The sequence below is a fragment of the Perca fluviatilis genome, chromosome 22 (genome assembly GCF_010015445.1).
Source record: "Perca fluviatilis chromosome 22, GENO_Pfluv_1.0, whole genome shotgun sequence".
Classification (NCBI taxonomy): domain Eukaryota; kingdom Metazoa; phylum Chordata; class Actinopteri; order Perciformes; family Percidae; genus Perca; species Perca fluviatilis.
The window spans coordinates 7,015,959-7,034,342 of NC_053133.1; the positions used below are offsets into that span (position 1 = coordinate 7,015,959).

The window sequence follows — 18,384 nt, forward strand, 5'->3', positions numbered from 1 at the left end:
TGTGAGCAATAATGACACGGTGACAGCTCTAGTTTATATGGCTAATAACCATGTCACGGCATCATGATGCACGTCTGGTGAATTGTAGCCCCTGTAGACTCTATTGCTGCCGTTTTTTCATAAAGTCTCCCCGAGGAACAACACCGTCCACATGTCTGCCACATTCTTCTCCCCCAGGCCTGCAGGAAGGAGGCTGGCAGATATGTGGAGAGTTACGCTGATGCTCGCTGGCTGTTGCTGCTCATATCTCCAACGGTTGTTTTAAAGACAGACTGATGGGAGTGGTGAGGGCGAGGCGGGGAGAGAGGTTGAGGGAGGTGGCGTTTAAGGAGCGTCTCTCTGGAGAAGAGCGGTTGAGTTATGGAGTGTGGGGGGAGACTGGAAACTTCATGCGCCGCTCCGCTATGTCCGGATGAATGATGGCATGGGAGTCTACGGCGGCGGGAGCCGACAGGAAGGTGTGGGAGGGTGAAGCGCTCTTCGCTGCAATCACTCTCGCTGTGTAGAAGGTGGAGGTCTCCTCGCCTCCCGGTATTTCCTTCTTCTGGCTTAATCTTCTTGTCTACCTCTGTTTGGTTCACTAACCTCTCTCTTCTTGTGCTATTTAGGTTTTTTTCACCTTCTGGTTGCCGTTTTCCTAACATTTTTCGCTCTATCATCGACTCTCTTTGTGTTTATATCTCTCCGGCTGTTCTTGCGTCAATAGGTGAAAATAAAAAAAGTAAAAATGCAATATCATTTAGTCAGTTGTAGCTAGGATTTGCATCAGAGCCCCACTTCTTCTCAGAGTCATAACTCAGTAAAATTTGAAAACAGCATAAACATACTGAATCCATTACTCTTAAGTGATGACAGTATCTCTGCCCATCAGTGACAAATGTCCGTAGACGCGCTTTGAAACCATATAATAACTATATACTAATATCAACAAATATCCAGCATTGTGTTAGTTCAGGCAGACCATGGAAATCATCTAACATGCTAATTAGTATGCTAAAACAGTATGTGAGATGTTTCAGTATGTCCAAAACCAATAGTATGCGAATGACACACTATTTCCTCTGAAATATTACAGTCTGCAAACACTGGACACTACGGCGGCATAAATATCCCACAATGCAGTGCAGTAGTGACGACAACGCCCATGCAGACGGCAAACAAGGAAGCTCTGTAACGTCAATAATAAGATACACAAAGAGGTTTCCTGTGGTTCTCATTGGCTAACAGCCAAAGTACTCCTACAGAGTGAAGAAAAACCCAAAACAGAGGTTCACCATGCTTGCTGTCAGGTGTCGAAGATGCAGGTAGAGCCGAGTTTGGCACGGGTTACCCTGGTTACACCACGTCTCCAACCGGGAAGGAGGCTCTCAGGAAGGGGCATGGTAATTACAGCTCAGTGGGTCCAAAAATATACATACAACTGTTCAACATACTTCAGTGTGAATAAACGACATTAAGGCTCAGAATGTCCCATCAAGATAGTTCTTACATCCATGGAACATTGAGTTTATCTATTTATATAGAGATGCTATAGACAGGCATAACACCCAAACATATTCAAATCATAGAAAACTTTCTTTTTCATACAAACTATCCTAGAAACTGATAGTACCAGTGGCATGCCATGATAACATTTCTGATTAGCCTAACTTATTCAATGACATCCTTACTGTAGCTAAGATGTGGTGATAAGCTTGTGAATAAAGGGAGAGAAAACCAAGCAAAACAGCCTGGGATGCAAAGGTGGTTAACTTTCAGCTTATTTACCTTCCACTTTTACATCCCTGCTTGCCGTTGTTGTCCATTTCCATTTCCTTCATCTCTCTCATTCTCATGCACTCATCCCTCCTTCGTTTACAGCTCTTCCTGCCAGTGCGGGGAAGTGACGACGACACGGCATGCCATCCCGATTACAAGGTTAAAAGACACAGACGGAGGAGTCACACAAACAGTGGCACCACTAAAGTCGCCCTCGCTAAAATAGAGACGACGTCTGTCAGATGTGGCCCTAATCCTGTTTATGATGTGTGTGCTGTCTGACAAGTGTGAGTTGGCCCAGAATAATGCCCAGACAAACACATAACAAACAATATGAAAGATGTGCTGTAAACCACTTCATTAAAAACAACATTTTACCATCTGTTTGTATTGGCCATCTCCAGGCCAGCAGATTGAATGATACAAGACATGGTAGGTGTGTGATCAGAGAGTGCTCATCCTCGAGCCCCCCCAGATAAGGTGTTCAACCTGTGCGTGTGTGTGTGTGTGTGTGTGTGTGTGTTTCATTGCACCAATGAGACACCTACCCAATAAAGTGGCAAAAAACATTACTTTCTCTTTTCTCTTTCCCTGTCATCCTCCTCTTTTTCCTCATCTCCATCCTTTTAACTAAGCTGATTAAAAGGCAACCCCCCCACTCCTCCACCAACCAACCAACCCACAGCCGTACAGCAGCACGGGACGGCGAGGGGCCCTAACTGCATGAATATTAAGTGTGGGATTTGTGTCGCAGGTTTGAAATTGGAAATCACAAGTTTGACTAATCAGCTTTGGAGGTTACACATTCAGGGTATGTGTGTGTGTGTGTGTGTGTGTCTGTCTGCATGCATGCGTACACATCTCTTTCCTCGTCTCCAGTGGCAACAGAGAGCCCCTACACACACACACACACACACACACACACACACACACACACACACACACACACACCACACCACACCACACCACCACCACCACCACCACCACCACCATCATCATCACCCCTGATCCTGCTGCGATTGTGAGTGCTTATTCACTGCCTTGGCGCAGCCAAATGCCCCCAACCACACGCACACACACACACACACACACACACGCACAAACTCCCCTCCACTGCATTTACTCCCACCGACCTCCCATTTAAAAAAGGACCCAGAAATAGCCCAAGAGGCTATTAGGAAAAATACAGCCTGAGGAGGAGGAAGCTGCAGGGGTTTACAGTCCAAAGCCATTCAAGGGTACACTCCAATGTCTCACTCTCTGTCTCTAATCTTCTCTCTCCCCCTTGTCATCCATCCTTCTCCCTCGCTCTCTCTGCTGCTCTTTGTTCTGATGAATCAGTGCTTTAGTGAACATTCTCATTATGGCTTTGATAGCCAAGGCTCGTTCAGTATCCCTGGCATTGGTGGAAAATGGGGAAGAAAGACGGAGAATAAAGAGAGAGAGACGAAGAATGGAGTGTGGGGAGTGAAAGAGCGCAACGGGAAAAAGGGAGAAAAAGAATAAAATGAATGTATACTGAGTGAAAGGAGCATTAATGAAGCAGAATAGGAGAAGTGAATAACTATAGATTCTCCACACCCCCACGACAGATGAAATGAGGGGGAAGAACAGGACGTAACAGAACATTGCAGGTCTCCGAAAAAAGTTCATGTTACAATTCAAATGTTCTCTCTCTTTCTACTGAATAACTTTTTCTATATTCTGATCGTACTTACATCTCTGTCTTGTCCTATGCAGTAGGATGTGTTATTTTTAAGAGACAAATGCATTCCACTTGTCTGAAATCACTTTAGTAAATCACTTTTTGCTTAAGGGTTGGAGCTCTTGCGAACAATTTATGATGTTCTCTTCTTGCAGAAAACTTTTGTAAGAGACGAAAATTATAGATAACATTCAGAGGCATTACTGATAATAGCAATAATAGCAGTTTAATTTGTTCAATCATTTTGCAAATGTCATGCTGCTCAGTATAGAACAGAGATGTTTTTTAATAAAAAGTGTTTTTTCACATGCTGAAAAACTGTGATGATTCGTCTGCACACATACAGAAGTTGAATGTCTTACCGACTAACATGAATAGCAACCTGCTATGATAAAAAAAAGGCACACAAAGAGCTGAGGAAATACTTAGGTACCGTGGCCCATGACGAAATCTCTAACCTCTTCATCTCACAGTTATGATCTCACAGGATTGAAAGAATCATTCCATGGCCTTGGTGATGTATACACTTTGACATTGTAGCACCTCTCTATAGCCATGACTCAGGCTGTGCTTTGAAACAGATGTCGGGGAGATTTACTGTGATTATGTAGACACATAGTGAGACAACAGCCATAACAAGAGTTTATACATGATCCTGCAACAGAAATATGTCCTTGCTGTGGGTCCCAACAGGGGACGATTTAGAATTGTGTGACACAGCACATGGGATGAAAAATAATAACAATGAAACAGGGCATTGTTATATATTCCCCAACTGGCATTGCTTCTAGTCAGGTTTTTTCATCAATGTGATAAATGAATCCTAATAACTGAGAAATATTTATTTTAAAAGCATTGCATACATGGGCTATGTTGTCAGAAATTTATATCAAATTGAGGCAGATTTAAAAAAGCATGGTCGAAATCGGAGCAGCAGAGCTATCCTGACTTATAGTCCCTAGTAAAAACAGTGGATCCTACAATTCCCATAATGCAACTCAATAGCATATTTCATTTTAACCTCCCTGTCTAGTAAATGCTCACATCTTTCACATGCCATGTACACTGCAAGCCTCCAGATAAGACCCTCCAATAACCAATCATCAGGGCTATTTTCTTAGACGTCAGAAAGCTTCAGAGCAACACAAGACATTGAGACAAGTTAACTGATTGATGGAGTGGAATGCTGTGTGGCAGCTGACTCTGTACTTTCTGGCTTGGGATCTTCTTTAAATGCACAAACAAGGAGAGTTTTTTTCATAACTGCCATGAATGAGCAAGCAAAACTAATTCCAAGCTTGTGCAAGGTGATTTTTTTAATCACACTGGCATGAATGGAAAGCAATGGCTGCCTGAAAGGTAGGAGATGCATCTAAAACATGGTGCACTAAGGAAAATCTGTCAGACAACAAGGATGTAAAGCATAAACATTTTGTATGGAATACAAATGTACAAAACCTCTGCTTTTAACCTTTAAATGACTGTGTTTCTACTACAAAAATAATTGAAAAAAATTGACCATGTTCAAACCCCAGTGAGCAGTTACTCACACTGCTGAAGTCTTTACTTCGCCTCACTGTAGAGGTGTTGTTTTACAGCTGACCCTGACCTCTGATCTCCTGGTGGAGGGGTGCAACCTAAATACCATAATTACACATGAAGCACGTATTTCAAAGGACATTAGCTCAAAACACCAGGAAGTAATTCCATGGATGTAACCATACTTTTTTTTTTCTTTTTCTGCCACAGTCAGCTTCATCATGCAAGAACCACTCTGTTTCCAGTCAGAACTCTAAGCCCCCGCTATCAAGCACTCTATTTAAATCAATCCTGCACAATCATTTCTCAGTCTGTTGTGATACATTATTAATAGATGACAGACACTGACACACGCCGGAGAAATAACGGTAACGCACACGTCTGCTCTCAGACCTGGCTGTGCTCTCACATAAACGCACACCGCAATTCAAATACATGTACGAATAAAATACTCCAGCCATGAACACAAAACCATAAACTGCTTTGAAATCACGGGCTTTATCACCTAGTCAGCCTTCACTGCTAGGCAATGGATAAACCACGACTTCCCACAAAAGGTCATAAAAGCAATGTGGATTTTAATTGACGTCCCTGACTACTACTAAAACATGGCCATTATCCGACTGCAGGTCGGCCTGGCAGTGAGCCTTTAATGACGGCCATATAACTGCAGGATGGGGATGATTCTTTATGTTTAATCACGGCAGAGAAGAGAAGACAAGTGTTTCTGGGATGACATCTCTCCCCGGGACGCTTACAGACCATCCGCCATGGAGGCGGTGAAGCTGAAGGCTGGTGAAGTGGAGAGAGGCAACAGTCACACAGGTGTTTCTAAATGGTAATAGCCCACAATAACACACACACACACACACACACTCTCACACATAGATCTGAAAAAAATGCCCAACTTAAGCAACTTAAATCCACCATGAAATAGACAGAATTGTAGTATTTACAAATCATTTTAAAAGTTAGTTCCTTCTTAGATTGTTAGAAAGTATTGGAATCTCATAAAAAAAAGTATCTGACCCAGATTTTCCACTGGGCACATCTGTGCTGCGTTCCGGCTGAGTTCCTGTTTTGTTCCGTCCGCCGCCATGCGTCATACCACGTCTCAGAAGCGGAGCGTCTTGCCTGCCCGACACGCAGATTATATTGGCTCTACTTTGTACTTAACAGAACAATCACATGTTTAATAAGCTAGTATCTACCTTCCCCTCCAGGTACTCCTAGAGTTAAACTCCATGCTTTCTCTTTCCTGGTGTTTTTTTTCTTTCTTCTAAAGATCTGTAATGTCTATTGTGTTTTTCCACCTCCAAGATTAATCTCTCGTCGTCCATCGTGTTGTAGAAGAGACATATACGATATTGGGGGTGAGTTTTGGTAAATTGACTGGATGCTTTCGTAGTTTCACTTCCTGCCCGGCTGTCCGAACGCCCCGCGGCTAGAACTGGTGCGTATGGAATATCAACCATTGACTTGAATGCCCGCGGCGGCACCTCCGGAACGCAGCGCAGACGCTCCCGGGTGGAAAATAGGGGTGACAGTTATTTTCAACTGGTGAAAACATTGTATATTAATGGTATACATTCAAAACTATATTTAACCGAAGCTGGATATTTACTCTACAATTCTAGGCTGGAAAAATAGGAGAGGGCAAGGGAGAGAAAAAGCAGGGCTTATTACTAGAGACCTACCGTACACAGCGTTTAGTCCAATCAGTGAACCAATTCAATTAGACTGACTAGGTTAAAATGCCTATGGTTATTACCTTCCCCATGCATTTCTTCTGGCAGAAATAAACCCCATCAATCACAAGTGGATACAGTGGAAACTGAAAGATACTTATGTGATTCCCTTGAAATATGCTCACTTTTCTTTGAAAATAGGCCAGGCTCTAAGACCTTTGGCTCCATGATGATCTGTGATTACATCATCAGCCCATTACAGCGGACCAACAAGGCCATGTGCTGCCATTACTCGTTGCAAAGAGCTGAGAGCATTTTTACAGGCATGCTGATGGCATTAGAAATGTCTGGTGGCCCCCACAGAGTTTTATTAGGTCCCACAGTGAGCTCAAACAGGTCCGGCTCAGGTGACCTAACGAAGCACTTGTCCCATTTTGCTAGAGGGGACCTACAGCCGAGTCTGGGCCCCAGCAGCCTTCACTGGGGATAGAAACACACAGGGAAGCCCCAAGGCTTCCCCTTATTCTGGTTTAATTCGATCCTACCTGTGTGAGATGATGGAGTAATAGTCAGGAAATGAGCCCTATGTTCACTGCATTACCACAGGTTATACACTCTGCTGACATGCAAGTTAGAAAAGGCTCTGGCTGTCCAACAATATGAAGCCAGAGTTGTAAGAACAAGAACATGAACTTTAAACCAAAACAAATAATTTCTATTGTGAAATGTAATGTAAGAAAACTGTAAAAACATGCACATTAGTTTTCTTTTAAATGACGATATATTAGGGTATATATTTTTTCAATGCGTTGACATTTTATGAACTTGAATGATGCGAAAGAGGCCATTTAACATCAATAAACATTTTTCAAAACATGGTAATGACAAATTTTGTCCGAAAACTTTCAAAAGACTTGACACAAACAGCAAGAAAAAAGGTGGTGGTGTGTACTATTTCAATGCCTCCTCATGAGTCAATCTCAAATATTGGAAGGAGACTTAAGACAGATGGAATGTGTCGCTGGATGGTCTTGCGGATTTGAGACGTATTCACCCATTCAGCTCCCTGTAATTACAAAGGCTCTCGCTGAGATCCGATTTGCCGCTGGGAGCTTGTTCAAGGCACAGGGATTGGAACGACAATGGGGTAGTCTGACAAAGGAATATGGATACTGCTCTTAAAATAGAGAGAACTAATGCTGTTCTGTGTTGAGTGCACAGGCTCGCTGGCTCAGATGTGGGCAAGGTAAATTTAATTATGTGCCCTGTACACACCGGCTGGCTTTCGATTACAAAGGACTAACTTCTTGATACAGTTGTACCCCAGCGACCACTTAGAAAAATAGTGTTCAGGACACAGGCTGGTAATTGATACAGGAGTCACTGGTCAGTACTAAACTTTTAGGCCTACTTATTTTCTGTCTATACTATTTAATTGCCTCGTCCATTTGTAATGTTATGGATTTTAACCCTTTCTAACAGCAAATATGTCTGGGGTTCTGTCAGTTGTGCAGTAAGGTAAGGACAGTAAGAGGTTATGGTTGAACTTTAAGGTTTTTAAGAATATACTGCACTGTAATATATTGGTGGTTGAAGGCCAATACCGGAACCATTGATTTAATAATAATAAAGCTGCCAATCGTATTTGTGCTAACATTTAAAACTGTTATTTTTAAAGGATAGTTAAGCAGTATGGGCATTTTATGCCACATAAATAAAAAGTGTTTGTGACAACTTCCTTGTCAAGTAAAACACAATCTGTGTTCTGTCAGGAGCTACTGGCAGGTAGGTGTGTGTGACGACATGGAAAGGCGACTGTTCAAAACAACAATTGTGGCTCCTAAAGAGGTTAGCATTGATGCTGCTATAGCTTCAGTTATATCAGAACTGGAGGGTATTTCTTCATTGAAAGAAGAGCAAAGAACGGCACTGAAGTCTTTTGTCAATGGAAAATATGTTTTCACTCTTCTCCCGAAGAGTTTGGTTTACCAACCTCCTCCGCTGGTAGTGAAGAAAAACTGCGTCATATGGTATTTTGATCTGATTGGTTGAAGTTAGCCCGTGATAGACGGTGATAGAAAGTTGCATCATCCAATCACCTGCCAAGCAGTTTTTAAAAGTGCCTTTTCCAAATAGTTTCCAATAACTTTTCAGATGGTTCTATGTAACAAACCAGCTAGTGAGCTTATACGTCAACAAACTTGCAATCCATGATTTCTTGCATTTTAAACAGATAAGATACATCATCTAACAAAAAGCTGAACCACAGTACCAGCTAGCAAGAGAGCAGGCAGGCTGCTTAGTTTTTGGATATTTACCTATTCTTTCAGTCAGGGAGTAAGCTCCATCATCTTGACATTGGACAAAACTGATTTTTAATTTGGAATAAGGGCTAATAATGACTTGATACAATGACAAATTGATTGACTCTAATCCTTTCCACCTTTCTTTTTGTATTCACTGTTATTCAAAGCTATTTTCCTACCTCAATATTCTGTTTGGCCAGCACTACTGTGCCTTATTCTGTTGAGCTCTGCTTTTATTTAAGTTCTTCTTTGCCCAGTTTTTGCTTTTCCACAAGTTATATTTACAGTGAGAGGGAAAGCCCTAAACACTCTGTGATGCCTCTACAAGCTTTCAATTTACAGTAAACAATAACTTTCCTGGCCTCACTTCGCTGGCTGGCAAACCTGAACCCACAAAAGGAAAAAAGCAGCAGTTAGCATCCCTGCCTGACTCCGTGAGGTCACTTTCGTGTGTATGTGTGTGTTTACATTCGGCGTAACTGAAGATGAAAGCAAGGTGAGGAGCACGAGGAGGTTTCAGAGTCATCTGCTTGCTGCCACGGTTCATGGTGCAAACCCACCCTTCATTCCTCATCGGACCTATTTCTGGTGCGGCTGTGTGAGAGTGGCGGGTAGCAGGGATGAAAGCAGTGATGCTATGTTAGCGGGGAGAACCTGTGATTAGTTTATGAAATTGGGTTATCTATCATGTGAAAACATTGAGTTTCTCACAAAGAAACCACAGATTCACGTAAGAGGCGCACCACATAGTTTGTTATTCAGTGAAAATGGATTTCAGTGATTGAGAAACGTACATCCCACATTTGCTAACAGCATGTTCTCCATGTCCTTTCTTCCAATTAAACGCCAGAACATTTTCAAAACAAATCATCACATTCACTTTAAACTGTATAGAAAAACTTGCCGGGTTCAGTAAATGCTTGTCTATTTTGGTAATCTCTCCTTGGCGTAGCACAGTCAGTTACAGTGTCAGGTATTGGCAGCCTTCAGGAGTGTTGAGGGGGGATTAACCGTCTATTTGCAGCTGCTGATTGCCGGGTATAAGATGCCCTCCGGTGCCGATCAACAAACGAGGCTTTGGCAGCTCTCGGCCATATTCAAACCTCCCCCCTTCTCAACTCCCCGTTTTGTCTGCTGGGGCACGCCTGCTCTAAATGGCATGCTCCCCTTCCTTTCATCTTCTTGTGAAAATTCATTAGGTACTGTATGCATGTCTTCCAGGCTTCCCATTTGAGGGATGTTGATAAAATACATATGCACGTGCAACCTTAATCAGTTTGATCCACTTGATGTAGAGTTGAAGCCGAGCTGGGTCTATATATCTCTCTCACTCTCCCTCTCTCTCGCTCTCTCCCTCTTTCTTGATCTGCTTTCAGGCTGTTTGCTTTCTTAAATGAACGTAATGGTACAAACGGAGGATAAATTGCCTTCTGTGTGCTCCATCTCATCACATCCATCCCACAGGGCCTTCTCCGAAGCGAGAAGGGAGGGTAAAAAAAAATGAAAGCAGACCCAGAAAAATAATTCACTTGCTTTGCCTGGGAGATACACGTTGCTATCTGTGTAGAACCACTGCGATAAGGCTGATGTGCATTTGGTGCATTAGGCCTCTTGCACTATCGCCACAGCACAGAGCAAGCTGGAAGGAAAGGGCAAAAGTCAGTGTGAGAATGGGTCAGTATATCTGAATCGCACCCTCATTTTGTAACCGATACAGAGTTAACATGGGGCATTCCCAAAGCTGTATAGGGACCGAAGCATCATACAGAGGTTTAGCATGTGCAGAGGACGTCCTGCAGGCAACAGTACCAGCAACTGACCTGGGGATTCACCCAAACTCATTCATTACATCGGCAGCTCTCTCAACAGGGGCTAACATTCCAGATGAACTCTTCCCATCACCTTGGTGTCCTTTTTTTACTCTCAATTAGAGCAGGAGAAGGCACTACTCCACACATTCCCTGTGACACTAATTTCACACCCACACAAGGACACTCAGGGGGAGTAATGGAAAACGCTGAAGATGTCATAGACAAACAAAAATGCAGCGCCAAAACATGCTGCCAAGGCCCTGGGAATAAAATGTGACACAGTCAGCGTCTACTCAAAGTCGTGTTTAGCTTGGCAGCCTACAGAAGGTGAAGGAACTGGATACACCAGACAAAACACTCTGGAGTAACAGAGATACCAATGAGTGAGTAAAATGTAATTAGTTACAACTAATGTATGTGTCGCATTAGAGCAAACTGCTCCTTGATGCTAGACATATCAATTGTATTCCCTTGAGAACAACAAGAAAAGGCTATTAGAGACTTTAGGGCTGTTATTAAAGTCTTAACGCAGATGCAGGGGTCGTAAAAGATGCATTTGTTTACCAATGAATTATTGAGAGGCAGTATTTAATCAAAGCTACAGATGTTGCAGTCAGAAAGTGTTGGTAATCTCGCTTTGATTGCATCTAAATGAAAATATAGACTATAAAAATCACAGACACTGATTGTTGATTGCGGAGTTAATTACAGACGCTAAATAAGAGACAGCAAACAATAAAAAAAGCGATTACTTCAGATTGGCTCAGTGATCGTGTGGTTGAGGTTTGTAAGAACTTACTCTCCATCTACATTACTTTAATGGAGTCATCCAGTGGTCCATTCCAGCACAGAATAAAACCAAATGATTATGTGCCCCTGTTGCAATGGTACTGAACATTTTTCTCATCCAAAAAAAAGTAATGGGGTCGAAACCCAGACAAAAAGAACTGTTCTTAGCGATGACGATCCAAACAGTAGTGAGGATATTAAGCTCTTTTGGCCTGTTGCTCTGAACAGCAGGAGGGTAAATTTAAGCAGCAGTGGGCATCTGTAAAAAAACAAAACAACCTTCCTCTGAGGCGTCTCACCGCAGATTAATGTTTCTCACCTCCTGCGTCAACGTCTTCCAGCCTCAGAGTGGGGAGGTGGGAGAGAAATCCTCACAAACTTACAGAGATGAAAAGCTGCTGCGGAAAATGCATTAGCTACCTCTTAATCCAATTTCCAGACCATGCAAAGTGAAGGTTCTGACTGAGTTTTAGTGGGGAGGGAGCATGACGGTAAACACCACAGTGAGTTTTTCTTTAGGTGAGGACTCTTTAGGTTCTCTTTCTCTTTCTGCTGCCTGCCTGCCAGCCTCTCTGGAGTTGCAGAGGACTTCAAGGGCTTTGCATCGCTGAGCTCCGTGAGCTCCATATCTTTTTTTCCCTGTGCCCCCCCCCCACCTCTTCCTCTCTGTGTCTCTCTGACTCTTCCTCGCCCATGCTCTAAGGAGCTTTAGAAACTCGACTGGGTAATGGGAGCAGCAGTCAATCAAAATTGCCGTTTCAAAGGTGATGCTTTGTTTCACGCTCGCTTCCCACAAATCCCGGCGAGCCTGGCACCTGTCAGGTTGTCGTTCTGAAACGCAGCATCCATCGTCAGTCACCCAAACCCCCACGGTCCCTCGGCAGATGGAGGGGTTGACTCGTCGGCTGCCTGTCGAGAAATGAGGTCATTCTATTTTGCGGGGTCTGACTTTCTTTCTTTGATAACGTGAAACAAAACAACTGAAAAAAAAACAAAAACACTATTCAGGCGTTTACGCCCAAGTAACTTTTACGTAAACTCGGTAACAGAGCCAAATTTACGCCACAGGTTTTTAGGGCGAAAAATGATATGTGGGTTTCTTTTATTTAAGGTCTTAACAAAACTTAACATGAATAAATCCTGGGTTTCTATTGGTGCCCTTTAGTTTTACTGAGTCTGACAGCACTGTCAAAACACCACTGGTGCTGCCAGCTCTAATAACGTGGAGGTTGGTAATAAATTGTCAAATGAGCTCTTGTTGTACCGTGATCCCGTAGAGGAACAGTAAAACCCGATACGGCAGAATGGGCAGGATCTCTAGACACCCAGAGCAACCAGGGGTCCTTGTATCTCCAAGGGTTTATAGGCTCAGGTCTGACTCATTCCAGCTTTACAGTCCCACTGACCTTCCCATTAGAGCTCCATTACCAAAGGTCTATCAGAGAGAGAGAGGTATACCCGGTCTATTTATCCAGCTGCAGCCTCTTCTTATTAACTGTAGTGGATAAACAAGAGTGCAGCTTTGAAAGCTTTGGCGAGTCATGGATGAATGCCTCTATTATGGCACAAAATGAATGCACATGTGTATAAACACATGATGCATAAAAGGAGTCTAAGATGCAAAACTACAGTATAATGTATAGGAACTGGCAATTGCAGGCATGTGGATCCCACCTCCTCCAAACAGGAGCACCAGCCCACATCAACCAAAGGGCCCCTCAGTGTCTCTAATTAGTTAACTGGATCTAAAAAAAACTTCTTCTACTTGACTAAAATGTTGTGTTGTAATGACAGCACAGAGGGATGCACAGTAAACAAAGGGATGAGAACTTAGACTCCTGGGTACACCAGCATTGTTTGACCTCTTTCCAGCTATGCGGATGTTTTACTAGGTGGCTTTTAGAGATACTGATTAGTTTGAGTGTAGTCATCCTCCAACGCTCACTGCCTCCCGCTCAGCATTTGGTGTGTTTTTCCCAACGAAGATCAAAAAATAAAAGGAAGGCTGTCAGCAAATTTCAACTCAATTTACTTCCATTTACTTGGTTCTTGGACCCAATTTTACAAGGTAAGATGTGTGCAGTTGTGCAATGCTTCTAGAGGTCATATGATTATCAGGAGATGGCTTCCACCATAGTAATATCCCCATATAATATTATTTGCTATGCTGTAGGAGATAGTGGCAGATAGCCAACAACAGAGTGCTGTCTTAACTTTGTTTTTATATGTATTTTATGTGTGTTTTAGTAAAATATAAAAAAAACAAATAAGCAAATGTATCTTCTCTGTATGGCATGGAATTCTCAAACTCCCTTTGAAACTATTTGGTAAATTGGGTACTGCTACACACTGTGGCCTGTTTCCATTATAGACAGTAGGGTTGGCAATCCAAATAAAATTTAATAAAATAAATTTATGTTTGCATGTTGCCTTGCAGTTTATTCAGGAGTGTTACAACTTGCTAGCTTACCCACCATTGGATATAACTCGACTAGATAATAACTCATATATCCCTGTAAAACAGGATCCCTAATCTGCCCCTTTGATCAGAGTGTGTTTTTCCAGGGCCCACCTCAGAAGGCAGTAACAGTATCCTGGTCAGGGTTAAACACAACTCCTTCGTCTCTTTCATACTGAAGACTGACTGACAGGCAGGAATGAGCAGCCTGCCCTTAACAAACCTCATCAACTTCCTTTTTCCTGACCTTCAAACAGGAAGTTCGGCAGCTCCAAAATGTAAGGTTAAGTAGAAGTGGCAGGGTTAGAAAGTGAAGGAATTGTAAATCATACTGCATCTTAAATGGCAAAAACAAAAGTTCTCAATCCAATTTAGCTGTCTTGATACATGGAAGAGTCAGAAATGATTGCACATTCGGTTGCGTTGGAGCTTTACATTTGACAATGAAATTGCCATTAACTTTCATTTAGAAATGCAAATTACTGTTTATGTTTGTTATGATAGGCAAGCGACAGGAGTCTTGAATCTGAATGTGTTTCAAGCTCCTTTTCCAAATAGAAAGCCTCTGAGCTAAATAAGAACCAGTTATTATTATATCTCAAAGGCAGCAAGACAAATGCTACAGGCACACAGCCGGGCTGGCATACACAAGATATGCAAAGCAGTGAGAGTGCAAAACAAAAATGCAGTGTAGAACATGCGGCGCATATTTCAAATCAAATCACAACACTTGTGACAGGTAATCCTATCCCTGCAAATAAAACTCCATACTGCGCTATCAATACCCCAAACTAAATATAAGCTTGTGTTTATAATTAGCATGCAGCACTAAGCTTTTTGTGCTGATATAAACCTGTAAAGGTGAGAATTCACTGTTTCCAAGAAACTGCTAAAACAAGAGAGCAGGAAGGAGAAGAAAAGGTTCTTTTTTTGTTATGTGTTTTTTGAAACTGATGAATTTCAGAAACAACCTGTTAAAAAAATATTTTAAATATTAAAGGATAAAACAATTTATAAAAAAAAAATATATATATATATATTTTTTAAAAGTCATAGCTAAGTAATGTAGCATCTGTTTACAATTGGATCCCTCATGCAGGGGGTGCTTTGTATTTGTCTTTATTACTCTATGAGCGCCACAAAGCAGATTGCTCTTAATATTCCCTCTGGCAACGGGGAGAAAAAAAAAAGAGACTAATCACTCAGTGTAGTCTTATGTTAAGGCTTTTATACTGTATCCCTGCACAGAGGTTATTGATATTCCCACTGAGAATCAATAGCATCATGTCTATCACTGACCAACATCTTAACGTCTTGTGATCTGAATACAATGGCTCATTGAACACCAGTCAAGCATTGCTTTGCCTTCTTTTTTTTTCAACTACCTTTCATTAAGTTCTGCTTGGGAAGTGGGATCGTTTACAGTAGATAGCTGTTATGACACAGCAAGGCTATCCACAGGAAACATGTGGAGGTAACCTTCACTTTAGACATATGGATCAGTGGCCTTTACTAAGCCCCGGATGTATTGGCACATGGATTTAGCCGGCTATCAGAGGGGCCACATAACCTTGTCATATCTACTCTGACTGTCATGTGGAGTGTTACAGGATGGAGATTCTGCCTCTGTAAATCCTCTTAAAAAAACATACACACACACTCACTTGAGGCCCTGTTTCTTGGTCACACAGCTTGGTAACACATGCAGCCGGTCACCCCACCTGAGCCCAGCAGTGAAAGGTCACCAGCCCCCAAGTGACAGCTGTCAATCACAGGCGGTAGGTATTATCCGATCCATTAATAACATCCTGAAAGGTTCTGGGAGACCATGGGGATAGAAATCTCTTGACTTGTCACCACTGGATATGACCTACAGTACGGGAGACCTGTGGCCCTCACAACACCTTCAACTCAGCAGAGGGAACACACATTTTATAAAAGCAAAATAAGTTTGGGGTTTTTCAAAAACAAGATGCTACAATATAGCTCAATTAAGATGATTTAAGAGAAATAAAATGTTAAGTTAAGGTGAATAATAAGAGATAATAAGATAAGAGATATATTTATCCATTTTACAATTCTCTACAATAGAAGATTTCCACCAGCATGTTCCCTGGTTCACTGGTCATCCCAATGCTGGATTGATTTAGGTTTTGCGGACTGTTGGTTGGACTTTGTCGACGTTGTATGATAGGCTTTGTTAAGTGAAAAGTAAGTTGTAAAGCTGCACTCCATTTACTGGAGCGATAAAAGAGAATAAATACATAAATAAAAACATATGTGATAACTTTACGCAGACTTTTTGGCAATCGGCTATCAATACAGTAATATGAAACTAAAGCTCCGCGCGCCGTTGTAGTCACATCAAATATTTGTGTTGACATGGAGGTTATGAGCAATACAATCCCCCAGCGACAAACAAGCTGAAGTCACATGCAGCGTGACTCTCTAAAAGAGGTGTGAGAGGCCGGGAAGGATTAGCTGTGATCCAAGGATAATGGAATAAAGGACTGCATGATATTAAATTCCAGCACATGGAGAATGACTGATAGGCTCTTGTTGTTGTTTTCCCTTGCCTGTGGATTCTGCCTGCTGCCACGGGGCAATTCCTTGTGGGATGAGGCAGCGATATAACCCTGTGTGAAATTCATTGCTTTTCTGTGCAGCATGAGCAACACAAGTAAAAGTGAGCAAACATAATCACACCACTGCTTATAAATTATAGATGAGGCGTGAATGAACTAGATTGTTGCAAAGCATAAGCACAAGGCACAAAGCTAGTTAGTGTCGTTTGAATGAACGAGAAAGGTAGAGAATTACAAAGCATACTGCTGAGCCTTGAGTATTGTGGATGCGTATGTTGAGTCGACCGCCTTGCAGCGCCTGCACATGGAGTATGTTTTGGGCGCCCCCTACCTGTCTGGAGCTGCAGGGCGTCCATTGCGTGGCTTGTTGACCTGGGCGTACAGAGCCTCCAGGGGTGGACCGTTGTCCTGTGGGCTCAAGGGAAGGTGAGGGCTCTGGGGACTCTGGGGGAGATGGTAGTGGTGGTTGTGAGTCTCCATGCTGCTGCTGTCCACCGACGAGTCTAATGATCCGATGCCGGCGTAGGTGTGCTCCTCATCTGAGCTGAAGGCACCGCCGACAATGTCTTGGATCTCAGCATATTCCCTCTCCTTAGCCTGCTTTTCCCGAAGCTCCCGCATCTTGGCCTGTATTCTGTGATAAACACATTTAAGAGAAGTGTCAATCATCTGGCAAACTAAACATCATGCTCAGAAATGCCAAATTTCAAAAACGTTTCAGATAATCAGCCTGGCAAATTAATTAATTAATTCTTAAGCAGTTAAAAGTGGTCTTGGATGGTTTGAAATGTCTGTAAAATATTGCCACTTCATTTTCTTGGCCTTTGTGTATTTGGTCAACTTTAGCTAGTGCAAAAAGAACCATTTCAAATTGACCAATATTAATCTGTTCTTAAAAGATTATTTCTAAATTTTCCAAGGAGTTTATGGTTTATTTTGATGCTTAGGAAGCCTATTTATAAAAAAAAATTTCAGCTCTGCTCATGGAAACACATTCAGTTTCCATGTTGTTTTTACTAAATTGTTTGACTAGGAACTCAGACAAAGATGCTAGTTTACGAATTACATGTTGCTTTGTGAAAAACAAATGTACCTAGTGGTAGAAAACAACCACTTGATGGTATTTGAGGTATTGAGTGGCAAGTTGGTAAGAAATGTACAGTAAGGAGGCAACACAGAGATGGGGTAAAAAATAATTAAAAAAAAAGACCAATTGTAATAATCCACCCAAGACTCAGAGAGGCTTACATTCCAACTTTAAAGTTTAATCTCAGATATTGGCCACACCTGAGGTAGAGGCCTTTCCTCTTCAAACTTTTAAAGTGGCTTTCTTCTTCTACAGTGAGTAACAGGGAATGAGGATGGTAGAAAAAATGATTCCACTGTAGTGAGAGAAGACAAGCCATCATATTCAAATATGTGGCTTTCCATGAGCTATTAGAGGGCCGAGGCGGGTGCACTGATCTTATCCCTCAGGTCTTCTAACAAGAGGAGGAGGGAGGGAAACATTCAGCCCTCTTCTTCCTCCTTTCAGCCCCTTCCTCTCCCTCTATGCCGTTCCTCTCCCCGGGACCACTTGCACACAACAGAGCCTTTCACAGGGCTTTTCCTGTCTTAGAGAAAGGTTCCATGTGAATGCCCATCTGTCCGCAGCTAACAAGACTCAGTCATGGTGCTGCATGGGAGCGGGGAGAGCTGGCATTGTAGGAGCAGGGAGGTGGACAGTGGGGAGTAGAAAGGAGAAG

General features: G+C 42.4%; 1 protein-coding gene across 9 annotated transcripts in view; it reads right to left on the reverse strand.

Moving 5' to 3' along the window:
• Positions 1-18,384, reverse strand: part of LOC120552354 (partitioning defective 3 homolog) — a 382,624-nt gene that overhangs the window by 63,130 nt on the left and 301,110 nt on the right. For all 9 annotated transcript variants that reach the window (XM_039790356.1, XM_039790350.1, XM_039790354.1 and 6 more), the window contains one exon: positions 16,971-17,273. In XM_039790356.1, coding sequence (XP_039646290.1) covers positions 16,971-17,273 — 303 coding nt within the window. The remainder of the gene's footprint in view (positions 1-16,970; positions 17,274-18,384) is intronic.